Source organism: Nanorana parkeri, unplaced genomic scaffold, assembly GCF_000935625.1.
Source record: "Nanorana parkeri isolate BGI_ZX_2015 unplaced genomic scaffold, ASM93562v1 scaffold594, whole genome shotgun sequence".
Taxonomy (NCBI): domain Eukaryota; kingdom Metazoa; phylum Chordata; class Amphibia; order Anura; family Dicroglossidae; genus Nanorana; species Nanorana parkeri.
The window spans coordinates 323601-341827 of NW_017306862.1; the positions used below are offsets into that span (position 1 = coordinate 323601).

General features: G+C 40.3%; 1 protein-coding gene across 1 annotated transcript in view; it reads left to right on the forward strand.

Moving 5' to 3' along the window:
- Nucleotides 1-18227, forward strand: part of CHD2 (chromodomain helicase DNA binding protein 2) — a 72337-nt gene that overhangs the window by 26636 nt on the left and 27474 nt on the right. The window contains exons 4-17 of the mRNA XM_018562725.1: nucleotides 1248-1334; nucleotides 3083-3141; nucleotides 4580-4732; nucleotides 5350-5483; nucleotides 7223-7448; nucleotides 7645-7745; nucleotides 8186-8230; nucleotides 8519-8697; nucleotides 11698-11822; nucleotides 13287-13503; nucleotides 13598-13687; nucleotides 14091-14281; nucleotides 15071-15259; nucleotides 15461-15623. Of these exons, the coding sequence (XP_018418227.1) occupies nucleotides 1248-1334; nucleotides 3083-3141; nucleotides 4580-4732; nucleotides 5350-5483; nucleotides 7223-7448; nucleotides 7645-7745; nucleotides 8186-8230; nucleotides 8519-8697; nucleotides 11698-11822; nucleotides 13287-13503; nucleotides 13598-13687; nucleotides 14091-14281; nucleotides 15071-15259; nucleotides 15461-15623 (1959 nt within the window). The remainder of the gene's footprint in view (nucleotides 1-1247; nucleotides 1335-3082; nucleotides 3142-4579; nucleotides 4733-5349; nucleotides 5484-7222; nucleotides 7449-7644; nucleotides 7746-8185; nucleotides 8231-8518; nucleotides 8698-11697; nucleotides 11823-13286; nucleotides 13504-13597; nucleotides 13688-14090; nucleotides 14282-15070; nucleotides 15260-15460; nucleotides 15624-18227) is intronic.

The following is an 18227-nucleotide window of genomic DNA, read 5'->3' on the forward strand; positions in this document are numbered from 1 at the left end:
AGTTTACTATAGCTGCCTTCCTTTTTTCAAAATAGCACTGCAATCCACAACAATCACGTATTTAATAGTCACGTAGCAGCCGACTAGAAGCAGCTTGACCAGTTGCTAGTCTGGCCACAATGCTTCTACGTGGCACTTCCACTTGCTCTGTTGTCTGCAGTTTGTCCACTCCCTTATCCCTGCCTATCACTGTTTCTCTTGCTGGTTCAGCAGGAGAAAGCAGACCTTTGGAAGCCTGTGGATTTGTGAGGGAGACTTCCAAGAAGCAAACTGGGAGGGGGCACAACTGTATCCATATGGAACAGCAGCCTCGAACACTACCAGAAGTTTCAGAGGAAGAGCAAGGCATTGGCCCTGTTTGAGGCACAGAATTAGCAGAAAGTTTGAAAAGAAAGGTAGCAAAAACATTTGCTTTATTGTTAAAATTAACATAACATCTTCATCTCAACATACACAGAATAATGACATAGTCTTTAAGCTTTGAGCTATATGCAGGGCTCACATCCTACTGGTTAAGTACTTCTGGTTTTCACCAAGGCATTGCCATGGTGAAGAAGTCCACCCCAGGTCCATTTTGATTGTAATCTAATGATCGAAACCCCCTGCTTGTAATGCAAGAGAGCTAGTCTTTCAAAACACCCGTGTAGGATTCTTCATGTCAATCACATGTAGAAAGCTCAATTTTAAAAATAAAAAAGAAGGGAGTAAGCCATGTCAGTACTAAGGTGTTTCTCACAGAGACTGATCCGCTGGTCGTTCAGACCTTACTTGAAATTTTTAATGTGGTTGAACATTTGTGATAAACGAAGCAGAGAGAGAGAGAGAAAGTTACGCAGCATGTTTCACTCCAAGAAAAACCTGTGTGGTGCTGTGTAGGGACTGGTTTGAGGGAAATATGGGGAATAAGACTGCTTGGAAATAGATCCCAGGGGCACAAGAGATATTTGGATGTCAGTGATCAATAGCCTTGGTGTCCTAACATAGTTATGAATGGATGAAGATTTAAGATGTACTATCTTATCTCTATTGGGAAACTAGTCTGGATGTAACATTGTTAGCTCTGCCTACAGAACAAGGCCCTATATCTTTAATAACATAAAATCAGAGCTTTGTTTTCCTTTTAATATTGGTTACTTTCCTTGACTACAGTTTTTTGGGCTATAGTCTTGGTTATTTGGATTCTTCTGATAAGCATTGGCTAACAGAATGTGAATCAGATCTCTCTTTACATTGTCTTTGTTTTACAGATGTGGGAGGAATACCCTGATGTATATGGAGTTAGAAGGTCCAACCGGAGTAGACAAGAGCCATCGAGGTTTAATACTAAAGCAGAGGTAAGAAGTAAACTCGTGGGATGTTCTTGAATTTCTGCATATTTTGGTGTAATTGTTGATATTTGAGTATAGGAAAATGCAGATCTACAACTGCGTTTAGTTTTTGGCTCATGTAAAGGGTGATTTTCCCAAGCAAGGATGATGGCACAGTGTGTGTGTGCGAATGTACATTTCACACACCTGTGTAGGTGTCTATGATTAACCTCTGGCCAGGACCACTTACAAATCCTGGTGCTGTCTTCTAAAGCTGTCCTACACACTAGTGTTGCTTCAATCAAAGTGGGGCATTTGACCATAGAGGCTGGCCAAGTTATTTTTAACTGCTTTCCGTCCAGCGGCCGTACATAAACAGCCGGACGGGAGCCTTCTAGATGCAGGTGAGCATTTTAAAACGTCCTTCCCCGCCCCCAAGAACTGAAGAGCCGCCCGATCACTTGTATTTTGCATGTGGGTGTGCGGCCCCCCCTTCTGCCACCGATCCCGAGCTCCGCTGTGCCCCGTGGTAGATCAGAGGGAGATCTGTACACAATTTCCCTCTGGTCTCTGAACGCAGGAATTATGTATATTACATCACTTCCGCATTCAGCTGTCATTCCTGGCTACAGAAGCTGGTGAAGCAGATCTCTGCTTCATCACCTTCTCTGGGGATCCCTAGGTGACATTAGGGGTCTTAAAGACCCCTGATGTCTCCATAAAGAGGACCTGTCACTGTAAGTTGGCTATCACATAAGGGACTTGTTGGCCCACTATGTGATGGCAATAAAGTTAAGTGTAAAAAAAATAAAAAAAGCATTAATTATTTTTAAAGTGACAAAATTTTTTTTTTTTAAAACAAAAAAATTGCTAATGTCCCCCTCCCCACATACAAACATGCGTTGGGTGCGCCTATGTGCGAAAATGACGATTGCGCAGCACATGTTACATTTCACTGTGAACGTCGGATTGAGAGCAATAATTCTAGGGCCATCAATCTCTGTTAACACTAAATTGATGAGTGGTAAAAGCTTCTAAATGCGTCGCCTTGAGCCAATTTTGGGTATGGTCGTTTTTTTAGGATTTTGCGGGCGGGGGCAATTTTAAGGCTTGATGCGTTTGGTGTCGTTTTAACGAACATGACCCCATGTTTTATATTTTACCCAAAAATTTGGGTAGTAATAAATGTCCCATAATATAACGTAGGGAAAACATTGAAAAAATGTAATTTCAAATGTAAAAAAAAAAAAATCTAAATTTTCTGTACTTACTATATGGTAAAAAATATAAAAAATTGTGGTGGTTAATAAAAACTACCAAAATAAAATGCTATCTCTCCCCAAAAAATGATATAAAATGAATTTCACTACAGCATTGCAAGTACCTCAGTGCTGAATAGTGAAAAATGGCCTGGCCAGGAAGGGAGTGTAACACCCTGATCTTTAAGTAGTTAAGTTTCTTTTTTAAAACCCAACAGGGAATGTGTTTCTTCTGGTAAGAGCTTCAGTATTTTAAAGGGCCTTAAGAAGCTCCAAGATTAACTATATTCCGGAAAGGTAGGGAAGGGTGATGGATCCAGGAAGTGCTTTCCTCTGAACTAATGGCAGGTAGAGGAATGTTATGTCATACTCCACTCATTCTAAATCTCTCAATACCTGTTTAGAGGATTTGACATGTAACTCAAATAATGTATAGTTGAACCAGTGTTGATTTGCATTGTGTTTGTAAAATGAGTTGAATACACATGTATTAAAAATATAAAATATGGTTAACAGAGCATGGATTCTGAAAGTGAAAGCCCTAGGAGAAGAAGCCTTAGAAGCACCCGCAAGAAGTGAGTATTTTTGTGGTTACTGGTAATTCAGATCTATTTATTTATTACAGGTATTTATATAGCGCCGACAATTTACGCAGCACTTTACATAGTCGCACATTCACATCAGTCCCTACCCTCAGGGAGTTTACAATCTAAGGTCCCTATCTCACATGCATACATAGAGGGCCAACTTAGAGAGGAGCCAATTAACCTACCAGCATGTCTTTGGAATATGGGAGGAAACCGGAGTACCCGGAGGAAACCCACGCAAGCAAAGGGAGAACATGCAAACTCCTTGCAGATAGTGACCCTGGCCGGGCTTCGAACCAGGGACCCCCAGCACTGCAAGGCAGAAGTGCTTTCTTTGCATTCTTTTTGTCCTTTAAACATATGACAGAGAGCTTTATGTTTATTTCACCTTTACTTTGACAGAGAGAAGAAAAGCGATTCTGAGGAGGATGATGATGATGATGATGAGGATGAGGATGATGATGAAGAAGCTAGCAGTGGAGACAGTGAAATAGAGAAACGTAAAACTAGACCAAGGAGGGCTGCCTCAAAAAGGTAGATGGAATGTTTTTTTTTGTCATGGAAACACTTCTGTATTTTTTTGAAAGATCTGGAAATCTTTCTCAGTTTGCTGAAAATCTTAATCAACTTTGCATTGCCAGCTGGATTTGGGGGAAGTACTTAGGCAGTGTAAAAGTGAGAAAATTTAGGATAGGCATCCTAAGGGTTGAAAGCTCAGCACTATCAAAGTACAGACAGGAGGTAGAGGTATGAAGTCTGCACAACGGTTGAAAAGCGTTGTCTTTCTCCTTATGCAGTGGAACCTGATAGCACAGCAAGGGTCATTGGCAGGGCTGGATTTACTCTCTCTGCTGCCCCAAGGCCAGGACAGACTGCATACAAGTGATTTCAGCGACATCACCGAGATCACTTGTATAAAACAAGCGATGGCTTCCCCGCTGTACAATTAGTTCTGCTTGCCCGAAGCTGGGCTAAATGTAGAAAACAACTACTTGCCCGGCGCCTGGAACTGCATGTCCCGGGCATCAGGAGATAGGAATTCCACACCCCTGCTGCCCCTCTACTCCCTGCCGCCCCGAGGCTGAGCCTTGTTGGGAAATCCGGCCCTGGTCCTTGGGGCACAGCAAGTATGTGCATTTCTTTATACATTTCTGACAGGTAAAGTGGTTTCCTAATGTATCTAACAGAAAAGAAGCACAAGGAGCACCTACATAGTGTAAAAACGACTTTATTTGAATATAAAAACAATGAAAATGTACTCATAAACAACCAATATGGGAGAGCCTGTAGTGGCAGGATCACAAAAAAGCTGAGGATTACTCTTTATATACTTTTATCCTATGTATTTAGCTGTCTAGCATTTCCATTTGATGTTTCCTTCATACTTGCAATTTAGCAAAGTAGACACTTCATTCTGTGTTTTCAGGGGTTCATCCATGGCTGGTTGGAGGAATCAGAAAAGGCCTCAGCGTGGAAAGAAGAGGAGGACAGAATCCTCAGATGATGATGACGACGATGATGACGATGATGATGACACGCCTAAAAGGCAAACAAGACGCAGAGTAGCTAAAAAAGTTAGGTAAGAGCTCCAAAATGCTCGGACACTGGCCTGTTGTCACAATTTGTAAATTTGTAATATTTTATTGCAGCGTGGATGTGGAAAGTCGGTGGATAAACTTTTATAGGTTCTGTTTATACTTTGAAAGAAAGAGGGATACATGCACAAGTCCAGGGAACCCCTCTACTGCTGGGCATACCACTTCCATTGAAAAATAACTCCCAATTTACATTACTCTTCTGCTATCAGCACTTGGGGAAACTAGGGACAGTTCCTGCCTTTAGAAAATAAATCATAGTTAACATATACTATATGGCCAGATTATTGCATTCACATGTATCTAGTGAGGGGTAATGTCTTTGTATTGTATGCCGTAGCATTATAGTTTTAGTCAACTCTGTGCTTCCAACCTTGTGACAACCATATGGGGGACAGCCCTTCTGGCCAGATCCTTTTGATTTGCAGTTTGCATTATTTAGATGGGCTGTCCCTGTGTTGTTAATCTTTGATAAGGCACTGCATGTGTAAAATACAGCAGAGCTCGTGTTTGGGTGATGACCTCTGTATCTATATTTTAATAAGTTTCAATATAGATCCAAAAGACTGTATAGATGTATGAAAAAAAAAAATTGTTGTAGCTGCAAAGAGGATGATGACTTTGAAACAGATTCTGATGATCTGATAGAAATGGCTGGGGAGGAAGTAGATGAACAAGAAGATAACAATGAAACTATAGAGAAAGTAATGGACTCCAGGACTGGAAAGAAAGGAGGTTGGTGCCATGCACTGTGATGTATGATGTTTGTGGTCTAACATGAATCACAGCTCAACTGCTCTTCCATGGATAGAACTACTCAGTTATCATAGTTTTTTTTTATGCTGTAAGTACTGTTTTTTCCCCCTGCATTTTTGCAATCACATGACCACTGAGACCTCTCAAGGTGGGGTTGATGACACTTGCTCTAACTTGAAAATGCCTTTAGAGTGTTAGAGCACTGACCACTGAGGGCAATCTTTTGTGCTATGGGGAGTTTGTGAGCAGAGAGACTGATAATGCTGCTATTGCAGATTCAGGAGCAGTATTACAGAGTTGTCTGCCCTCCACAGGAAATTAGTGAATTATAAGCAACAGTGGCAGGATCCACAAGTAAAAACAAGAGGAGGTTTAAAATAACATTTTAGACTGGTCCTTAAGCTGCACTCCGGGACTGTTTACAAATAGGAGACGTGTATTCTTATGAGAAAATTAGTATATTCTAAAAAAGATCTTGAATCAAAACAAAGTTGTGTATTCCATTTCAAGATACTGATCGGGTATTGTAGAAAGTGAGATATTGGACACACACATTATAAAGTGAGATATAACTTTTAATAGACCGATTAAAATGTTGACATGTAATCAAATTGCTCAGTAAAATATAATGGGGCTCCAAGGACTACACACAGTATACAAATCTCAGAAAAAATGGTTGCAATCTAGCAGTCGCCAAAAGCTGTTTGTGGCATTTTGTCTCAACAGACAGTAAAGAGACAATATCAATAATGTTCTGTAATAACAGGAATCCTTACCAATTCCAGCTTAACTGGATAGCTGCAGAGCATAATCCTTGATAACACCCCATTCAAAGATATAAATTGCAAATCTGTCATAGCACATCCCATTCACATTGGTGAATGGGATAGTCTCCCGGCAGACCCTCAAAATATCATAGACAATCTATTTTTGTGTCTGCCATGAAATGTATAAGCATATCTTATGTCTAGTTTATGTCTAAGATATAATAAATGTATATTTATGGGGATATTGAATAGCATTGTTTTAGCCACTTGTACTGCTTTCTGTATGGGACGGTCAGGAACAAATGGGCTTGCTTTCCATAAGGTTACATGAACCCTGAGAAGCACCATCAGTTCTGTTTATTCCACCTCTGCCAAATGGTCCAGTCAGCATGTCCAAAGTACTTAGAGCAGAACTCTTGTAAATTAATCCTAATGATAGTCTCCTGTGTTAAAATATAATTGCTTGAAACTGTACTATTAGACCCTCAAATAGTTCCTCTCCCTCTTGGGGGTGGAGAGGGGAGAACTCATTACTGGATTATACTGGGTTATTTCTGTTTTGAATTTTTAGCAGACGTGCAGAAACCTGTAGCAGAAATTCTGCTTCCCCAGTAGTTCAAGTAGGCCAGTTGTTGATGAATCAGCCAAAATTTGCACAGTGGGTGCAGCTGTTGATGCCCTTCTGCCCAGCATCCCTCGATCAGCTGATCGAAGGAGCAGGTCGGAAAATTCTCAGCTAAACACAGCAGCTACTAGCTCCTTTTGGGTATTCTGACATGGGCTTAACAGTGCTGCTTCCAGTCACCTATGGTTGTTGAAGCAGCATACATGGAGTGATGGGCACATAATCATGTGACTATGTACTGACTTGCTTATGAGTAAATATGTGGTATGTGTGATACATCTATGAACATATATAACTTGTTTATTATTACCAATATCTGATTTTAGCAATTGGAGCCTCAACAACTGTATATGCTACAGAAGCCAATGGGGATCCATGTGCTGACTTTAATCCAGAAACAGATGAAGCAGAGCAACAGTTCCTCATCAAATGGAAAGGCTGGTCTTACATTCACAGCACATGGGAGAGTGAAGAGTCCCTCCAGCAGCAGAAGGTGAAAGGCCTGAAGAAACTGGAGAACTTTAAGAAGAAGGATGACGAAATTAAGCAATGGTACTGTCTGAGTGTGATTGTACAGTTGTCAGTAACATCACTTTGATAGTACCGAGTTACCGCAATATAGTTTTTATGATGTATATTATCCATTATGGTTTTTGTATTCTGCTTTATATATAATCATTTAATTAGTTATAGTCCTATTTTTAAAGATAATTTTTTTTTGCTCCTTTGCTTTACTTTCCATTTCCAGGCTATCAAAAGTTTCCCCTGAAGATGTAGAGTATTATAACTGCCAGCAGGAACTAGCAGGAGAACTGAATAAGCAGTATCAAATCGTTGAGAGGGTCATAGGTAAGGCTTTTTATAACAGGCTAGATACAATCCATGGCTTTGTCCTTAAATAACAGCTTCCGAGCAGATCTACTGGCTCTATGGGGATAAAATGATCTTACTTAAAATAGTAGCTAATTACTTTGATTTCACTTTAAGAGCTTTACAAACTCTTGAATTTCATTCTGACTTTGGAATACCACCCATATGCTTATGCTACAACTTCTTTCTGTTCGTACACTTTCCATTTTTCCCTGAACTCTTCCTTCATGGATAATTTCATTCATACATCTGTGATGTATTCATCTTTAAATGGGACTATTTTGGTGCCGATATAGTCACAGACCTGTGTGTATATAGATACATATAGAAGAGATCGCTCAATAGATATATATATCTCTGCTTTACAGGAAAAATGTATATAGGATGCCAATTATCATACCCTATTCATTGTTTTACAGCTGTCAAGACTGGTAAATCTGCTACTGGACATTCTGACGTTCCAGGTAAACCTAATACCTTACATGCTCTGCATGACTGAGTTACCTGGAATATTATTCACAATCTTTGGAGGGACATGTTAAATAGACATTAATGTGGCTTACATCTAGCAATGTACTGTTTTATCTAAAATGTTTATTTTCTTAATTTAGTTTCAGCTAGATTAAATCAGGGCTAGACTGCTTTAAAAAAAAATGCAGTCATGTGTCTATATGAACACAAATATGTACCTATATGCCTCACCTGCTATGGAGGAAGTGACAGGTGATTTACAATGTTAAAATGTACTCCAGTCCGCAGCCGGAAAAACTCCACCTCCAATGAACCAGAGTACCTGTGCAAGTGGATGGGTCTCCCCTATGCCGAGTCCAGTTGGGAAGACGGAGCCCTCGTTGGGAAGAAATTCCAGCACTGCATTGACAGCTTCAACAACCGTGAAAACTCAAAAAACACTCCAGTGAAAGACTGCAAGGTATTAGAGTGTATTTTTGTTTCATATGGTTATATAAACAGTCATTGGCCATTTCAAGTGTCCATCTTATAGATAAGATTCATCTGAATTTGAGACCTCCTTTTCCTTTGTTTTTTGTTGCTGTACACGACATGACCATAAAACCGTTGTGTATTGCAGGGGGTTCAATTGTGCCACATCCTAAGTTTTATAGTAGAAAGAAAGACAAAGATGCAGACTTTTTAGGCACAGTGATGACCACTTGATTATATAAAATACATTTTTATTAGATAAACATATTATAAAATCATGAAACCAATGTTAAAATCTACAAATCTCCACATGCTACAAAAAGAGCCTATGCCCACGCATCCCCTTCATAAATTCTATCCTATAATCTTGTATTAATATCTAGACCATACAGGTTCAGTTGAAAGTACAGAAGTGGTAAATATAGTACAGGGGGGTATGAACAACTTGCTCTACAGTATGACCTTACCAGAGCCTAGCAATTTAAATAATGTATGATCAAATGGTAATAGGTGACAAGCAAAATATGGATACAGTTATCCCAGCACCTCACTTACCTATCTAGCAAGATGCTGTTAAAATATAATGCAATAGCCTAGTGGGTCCTAGATTATCAAGAAGTTAAGATTCCTCCAAATATGTCATCAACAGCGGTTTGGATTTGAAAGATCTCTACATCGGCCATTAAGATTATCCAATCCTGTTAATAGCATAGAAAGTTATAATAAGGTTAATCTCTATAAGAAATGTTGCCTTAATTAACCCAAGAGTAAGTATCCAAACTATGTCGTATGGTCAGCCTCTGCCTATACTGTAGCCCCTGCAGCACCACCCTGAATAGCCTCTCCCCACCTATCCCCGAAGATCACACACACACTCACTCTCTCTCTCTCTCTCTCTCTCTCTCTCTCTCTCTCTCTCTCTCTCTTCCCTCTCTCTCTCTTCCCTCCAACGCCTGCACCAACCACTAAGCATTGCCCCCTGGTGGATTGAAAATATATATTCGAACTTGGTAATAGATCAGTCTCGTAATACACATATATCATGATGTCTATTTCTTAATCAACATAATACCGAAACATAAATTTAAAGTAGTATTACCTTCTGGGACTCTACCCCCAGGTTTGAAAGAGCAATCGTACAGACAATGAATTCATAAAGTATTGTTGCATATCATTACATGTTTTACACAAGTCAAGCTGAGCTAAGCAAAGAGGCAATTTCCCTACAGGAATGGTTTAAAGCAGTGGTTCTCAACCTGTGTAACCTCAGGACCCACATTTGTCCTTGGTCATTAAGTCGCGACCCAAGTCCCACTGCAATGGACTGCACGGCATTGCGGTACCGCACGTTCCGGTGCGGGTGCTCAAACTGTGGGTGGGAGGTGCATTTGGGGTACCATTCAAATGAATTGCAACACAACATACCTCCCGCACCAGAATGCGTAGTAGGTGTGACTGTGTGGTACAGAGTGTTACTCTGGTCCAGGCACCTCTACAGGACAGATGAGGGAGTTGTAATCCCACAAGGCAATTAAGATGACACTCGACGCTGGGCAGCATATTCTGAATGGCTGCTTGGCGCGAGAACTGATAGTGCTGTGCTAAGGGGAGGCAGAGGATCCAAGGATTTTTATGAAAAGACCTGTAATTCCAATCCAATAATTTAGGACCCACATTTGTCCTTGGTCATTAAGTCGCGACCCAAGTCCCACTGCAATGGACTGCACGGCATTGCGGTACCGCACGTTCCGGTGCGGGTGCTCAAACTGTGGGTGGGAGGTGCATTTGGGGTACCATTCAAATGAATTGCAACACAACATACCTCCCGCACCAGAATGCGTAGTAGGTGTGACTGTGTGGTACAGAGTGTTACTCTGGTCCAGGCACCTCTACAGGACAGATGAGGGAGTTGTAATCCCACAAGGCAATTAAGATGACACTCGACGCTGGGCAGCATATTCTGAATGGCTGCTTGGCGCGAGAACTGATAGTGCTGTGCTAAGGGGAGGCAGAGGAGCCTCTCACTTAGAAAAGTTGAAGGCATGCCGCGACCCACTGAACATGGGGTCGCAACCCACTTTTGGGTCACGACCACCAGTTGAGAACCAAGGGTTTAAAGTGTACTTGTTCATTTAGGACTGGTGCCTCAGTAGTATTAAGCCTACAAAGCCATCTAGCTTCTTTTTGCAATATTAATTTATCAATGTCACCGCCCCTCCCATCATCTAATCATCTATTACAGGTTCCAGAGACATAAAGCGGCAACATCTAGTATCAAAGTTGGGCTTTAACCAACATGCCTACTAATGGGAGTAACCATTTTGCCTGCTTTACTTAGATATATGTGATCGTGAATACGCCTACAAAATTGTCTTTTTGGTCTAGAGTGTAGAAAGATCTACATTCACAGATCATCATATAAACTATTCCTGTGGAATTGAAATCCACCACATGTTTGGGATAGAATGGTATCCCTCCAGGTAGCCTATCGATTGCCTCATCTAGAACCCAAGAACACTGGACATGCATGCCACATTTATGTGTGCCTTTCCTATTTGTTGATATCTCTTCTTTTAATGGACGGTAATGACTAGAAGTCAATGTGTCTTTTAAAGGTTTTCGCACGTCTAAATGTAATTTCCGGACATTTTTTTACATAGTGGAATAGGACAGGGTCATTCGCTAAAATATGCCAGTACTTTTTTAGAATTTGGCGATTTTGTTTAGTGTATCTCTTAATAAAAATGTGTTTTATATAATCAAGTGGTCATGACTGTGCCTAAAAAGGCAGTCTTGTTCTACCAATGAACATAAAACAGTTGTTAAGCAAAGCACAGGACATTTGCAGTTACAGGGTGTTATGTTATTTAAGAAAGATTGTATAATGCTGTAGACATTTTCTATGTAACAGTGAATGCAGATTTTGGTTTGCAATAGTAAAATCTTAAGCTTTCTGTAGTAGTGATTACCGTTTGTGTGCATTTGGTAGATCCTGAGACAAAGACCCCGGTTTGTGACATTGAAGAAACAGCCTTCTTACATTGGAGGTGAAGGGCTTGAGCTCCGGGACTATCAGCTGGAGGGTCTGAACTGGCTGGCTCACTCGTGGTGCAAGTAGGTATTGCTCAGTTGTTTTCTGAGTTTGTAGTTCTTTGTTTTAAATCTTCCCACTCCTTTATGTACTCTGTAAATATAATGAACTTTGTTGAGCCTAAAGTTTATCTCTAGGCAAAACCTTTTTTAGTTTTGGATAGACTGGGGAGGGTTAGAACCTTTAAGTTGCCGGTATCCCTATTGAGGAGATTCACCCTTCTATTTGTACTGATGACCATTGTCACCCAAAAACAAAGTGAGGGGGAATCCAAAATTTGGAGCTGTCTCCAGAACAGGTAAGGGGGAATCTGTTGGGGACAACTGTCATAGAGGGGGGATTTCCTCTAACTTTCTGTTCTTGGACAGAAAAATAAAGGTAATTTTCTCAATCGTACAGAGTCTGGAAAAATAAACTAGTAGGGGCTTTTAATCCTTCCCCTCTCTCTAAAGCTAAAAAAGACTTTAAAGGGGGTACGGTACGTCTGCCAAAACTGAAAATGTAAACCTTAAACCCAAAAACAAAATTGTAAATATATTGCTGCCTACAAGTCCTTAGATGTGGCTGTTGCATTAGTTTTAGTTTAACAGGCTAGGGACATTTTCAGCAAGTATAGAACATACGTGTGCCAGAAATAATGTCCTTGCCACTTGCTGTGATATGAACTAAAAAGCACAATGTTATCTTTCTTCTGTAAAGAACTAATATCCTCATCCCCATGTAATTAAGATGAAGAGAGGAGAAGACATATTTGCACTGCAGCCTGGTTTACTACATAAATACAGTGGAGTAAGCCTGAAACAAAAGAAAACTAACCTTATGTTAGGACTGGTAAACTTAAATAGATACGTTTTGTTTTTCGGATTGCATATACTTTAAGATGTGTTCAGGGGGCTTACTGATCCTGTGTAGAGGCAAGTGTATGTATCCTCCAGAGGATTACACTGAACTCAGATTAAGGTAAATATATTAATGGTAATGATTTAAGCACAGTGGCTGCTCTGAACGCATAGCATTCATTTTACATGTTGCTCAAAATAGTTTTTTAAAGTAGCTGCTGCTAAGGAATTTTAAGAAGAATGTAGCCCCTGCAAAGACATGCAACACACACCTGTCCTGATGCCCATGCTGCTGTTTTCTGCAGTAATAAAGAGAATCCTCCGGTTGCAGATCCTGAAGAAATAGGACACTTGTGTAAGTGTTGGGAGGAACCACAATATGCAGTGGGGACCAGGAGTCCAACACTCTCGGATGTGTTTGATTCTGCAGGATCGTCACTAGTGGTTTCTCTTTATTGTCAGTGTAGGCCCCAGGAGAGGTGAGCATTCCATGTCTTCTTTGTAGGGACTACATTATTTTGAATTAAATTTTTCTAACAATGTCGTTTTTATATTTATTTTTTTTCTTTAAGAATGAATTCTGTTTTTTTTTCCTGCTTTCTGGCTGAGTTTTTAAAGCATGTTTCTGTTTTTTTTTTGTGGTCACAGGAACAACAGTGTTATCCTTGCTGATGAGATGGGCTTGGGAAAGACTATTCAGACCATTTCCTTCCTTTCATACCTGTTTTACCAGCATTTTTTATATGGCCCATTTTTGTTGGTGGTGCCATTATCTACTCTGACTTCCTGGCAGCGAGAATTTGAGGCGTGGGCGCCTGAAATTAATGTGGTGGTTTATATAGGAGACGTTGGGAGCAGAAACACAGTAAGTTATGGGCAGACATAACTATGCAGTAAAGGACTCTTCATCATACCTGTACAAATTCAGTCATCTACAACTAAACCTTCTTCCCTTTTAGATACGAGAGTATGAATGGGTTCACCAGCAGAGCAAGAAAATGAAGTTTAACGCACTACTGACAACCTATGAAATTTTACTGAAGGACAAGGTAGATAACTCAGTTGTGTGTGTAATTCCCCTAAGCTGGCTAAGCCAAATGATCAGTGGGTCATGTCCCATGTGTTGGATGATGCCCACATCCTGTGCATATATTGAATATTTGATCATAGTTTATTAAAGTGAAGTAACCTATGGGTTAGGATTTGTTGCAAATATGAACTGGTAGCAAATATGAAAATGTTATATCACCTTAAGGAATGTTCCTGGTCTAGCTCCCTCCCCTTCACTGATGGAAAAGGATTACACTAGGTTTAGGGGGTCTAGCGTGGAGTAAATAGGCCTCTAATTTACACAGAATCAAGTACTTTGTGTGGAAGTCTCGTTAGGGTATGCTTTTCACATGCCACATCAAGAAGTAATCTGATAGAGCCATATTATCCATCTCTCTGCAGGCTGTGTTGAGCAGTATTAATTGGACTTTTCTTGGAGTTGATGAAGCTCATCGGTTGAAGAATGATGATTCTTTGCTCTATAAGACCCTTATAGACTTCAAGTCCAACCACAGACTGCTGATCACTGGGACTCCTCTCCAGAATTCACTGAAGGAACTGTGGTCACTGCTGCACTTTATTATGCCAGAAAAGTAAGAAATTCCTCGCTGGTTTTTAAATCAAATTGGCACTGATTTTTGGCTCAGGAGGCCTGTGTGGTTCTTGACTATCTCCTGTATTTCCCAGTTTTGTTTTTTTGCAGGTGCCCAATACCTGTCTTTCTAAACCATTGCTGCACCGTAGCTTCCGGTTTCAGAAAGCCAAGCATAGCTTACCTGATTTAGAAAATTGTATTAACTTGTGTAAAGGATTGTTCCAACAAAAGGTGATATTCCTAATACAGTGTTAGTGGAGGTTGTTGGCCTGAATCATCCAAGACGCTATCTCTTAGAGTCTTAAGCAATAATATATCGTTGACCTAAGCTTTCCTGTAAACCGCTCTGCCTTGAAATTTTGAGTATTTTGCCAATCTTCACTTCTTCCCCTTCATCCTGTTGTCATTTCTGTAATTAATGTTATTTATTTAATAAATGCAAACTCCAAATGGAGTAGTAGAACCCTTTATAGCTGGCACAACAGTTGTGCAGATCTGGCAACCTAAGCACATATATCTCACTACTAGGGTCCCCAAGAGAAAAAATAATGAGGCAGTTTAACCCTCCAGCATGGTTCAGACACTGAATTGCCAAGCTGTGTACTACATGATAACACCTAGCGCTCCTTACCACTATGTCTGACATTTAAATGTGGTTTATAAGCGCAGCTTGGGAACATCTAAAGTGTTTTTCTTCTCATAAGGATTGTTATTTTTGGTAAATACTAAATTGTGTATGTCTGAAATGCATCTTCGATATTTGTGACATGCTTGTGCTTGGTTTTAGGTTTGAGTATTGGGAGGACTTTGAGGAGGACCATGGCAAAGGGAGAGAAAATGGTTATCACGGCCTTCACAAAGTCCTGGAACCATTTCTACTGCGAAGAGTCAAGAAGGATGTTGAGAAATCTTTACCAGCTAAAGTGGAGCAAATCCTGCGAGTGGAGATGTGTGCACTACAGAAACAGTATTACAAGTAAGCCTGCCAACACTAGTGCAGGGGACTGTGTTGTACTGTCGTCCATAATTACTAACTGGAAGTCTGATTTCAGCATACTACAGCAAATGGTCTTACAGATAAATGATACCTGTGTGTTAAATAAATGCATTTCCAACGCTTGCATGCATCCTTGAGCATTTTCCTCACAGTGGCTTTCTTTTGATGTCCTGGCTGTAGGTGGATTTTAACCAGAAACTATAAAGCATTGCAAAAAGGCACAAAGGGCAGCACATCTGGATTCCTCAATATTGTAATGGAACTGAAGAAGTGCTGCAATCACTGTTTTCTCATTAAGCTACCAGATGAGTTAGAGAAACAAAGCAGACTAGATGGACTGCAGGTCAGTGAATGAAAAATGGAAGCACATTTGTTTTTCTATGCAGTAACTGTCAGCAATATTTAAGACACCTCTGGACATTTTCTCATCCTGGTTCACAATGATACAGTATGGTAGGGCTTTACTGCTCCAAATGAAAGCAATGCTCTCTTTGTGCAGATGATATCTTATTTTAATATCTGTTAATGTATGTTTCCACTTTTGAAGTCAAATTTGAGAAACCTCCACTATATGTTTGGTATGTATTCCCATTCACACAGCATATCTAAAAATAATAATATCTAAAAATAATAATAATATCTAAAAATAATAATAATAAAAAAAAATCTTATCTTTTTAGTTGCTTCTTCTAAGCAGGTTTATACATAGGACTCCAAGCTATTCTGGACAATTTCAAAATGCAATTAGAGGGACAAACTTAGGAAAAGTGCTTTGACATTCACGACTTGAGATTTTTAAATCATTGTTGTAACCGACAGTGTTTAAAAATCTCATTCAGAATTTCTCGCTCAGCTCCTTAAATAAGCAGCAGGCACTAATTCCAGTAATAATATCCAGAATACAAATAATAATCAATAATGTGCCGCGCTCATACCCCTATATGTTTAAATAAGCTAACGTGATACTTATGTATAAACCTCTTCTAAAACCGTGCTGATTTGCAACAGATATACAGTATAAATCTTTATCAGAAAGTCCAATATGAAGTGCAACCAGTGGCGGAACTACCACCATAGCGACCGGTGCGGCCGCTATGGGCCCCGCGGCACTGGGGGGATCCGGATCCCCGCTGCTCTCCCCCGCTTTTATGGGCTGAGGCAGCGGGGATCCAAAAAAAAATGGATGGCGGAGGAGCCGCTATTGTCCTGAAACTGACAGGAGGACAGCGGCTCCGCTCTCCTCCCCGCCTGCCGCTCGATCATCATGACAGCGGCTTCTGTGCGTGGCCGAGCAGGGGATCGGTAAGTATCATTGATATTTACCAATCCTCCGTGTGCAGCACAGTGTTTGTAAATAACTGGGGACACATAGTACTGTGTGTCCCCAGTTATGAATGAACAGGAGGTGATTTACATCACTTCCTGTTCATTCATAAATTTCTCAATGGGGAGAAGCACTCCGTACAGAGGCTTTTCCCCATTGAGAATCTGCTTGATAGTAAATGTCTTGAATGAGTGGGAAGCCTCTGTACTGAGTGCTTCCCATTCACTGAGTGCTGAGGCTGCAGAAAAAGACATTGAGGACTCTGTGTCCTCAATGTCTTTTTCTATTTCAAAAGGGAAATGTCAGGGGTCTGTTTAGACCCCTAATATTTCCCCGAAGCCCCCCCAAAAGTAAAATAATAATAAAAAAATATGTAAATAATTTTTTTTTTTAAAAGCACAACCCCCCTTTCCCCCCCACGCACATAACATACACGTGCACCATATTGTGGTATACGCCAGGCACAGGCTCTGCAGTGCGTTGTTAGAACACATCGCAGTGCATGATTTTTTTCTTGTAAAAAAACATTAATTTAACTGTGGCAGCGCATGGCAAAGCTTTGTGACGCATTGCCGTGCGTTGTGATACCTTGTGTTGTAATTAAATATACGCCTGTATCATTTTATCACAACACAAACACCAACACAGCGCAAAAACCATTTACAACATAAATCGCTTATTTACAGTTTAGCGTTCCTTCATTTTTTTTATAATCCCCCTTTCCTCAGCCTCTCATTGGTGTGGCAGTATTAAAGTAAAGTGTTAGGCCTCATTCAGGCGCCATTCGCACCAGGACGGAAGCGTTTCACCGTGGTTTCCGCATGATTTTTGAAAGAGCATTTTTGGTTGTTTTTAGTCGCGTTTCAGCTCTGAAACGCAATTAAAAACGCTAAAAAACGTGCTTATCAGCATATATCTATTAAAATGGGGGCGGGGGGTTTCGTTGTGGGGGGGCCTTACAAAATTTTTGCTATGGGGCCCTGATATTTCTAGTTACGCCCTGAGTGCAACGATCACATATAAAGTGCAATAATCATCATGGAAGGCGTCTGGAAGTATACCGACAAACGGCAGCGCTGCAATCTGTATTGGGAGATTTTATCCGACTTGGATGCATTTTTATTGTTTGTGAGTACATTTTATCCTATTAAAATATTAATGTGGTTCATGGAGTACACCATGGAGTTTCCCATTTTTGTCTCCATTAACTAAATTCCTTAAACTGAGTGGGAGCATAGCAAGTGTGTCACCATTGGAGATAATTACAAACGCAAGCCGCAGAGTGGAGGAGGATCTGTTCATTGCTAAAATTAGGTTTCTCCCCGCCCGAGATTGAAAATGGGAATAGGTGTTTATCAGACCTTTTATAATGTAAGGTTTTTTCTGGAGGTGAGAGTTATTCTATTGGGAGTGGAAGGTGAAAGTCACAAGGAGCACAGATGATTTTGTTTTGCTACATCACTCGAACCTATACCCATATAAGATTGGGGTGCACAATTTTTATATTATTGCACTATTGATATATCAATCTAAAGTGGACTATTCTTATGATAATTGCACTTTATATGTCATCCTTGCACTATTAATCATTTTGGACTTTCTGATAAGATTTATATATCTGTT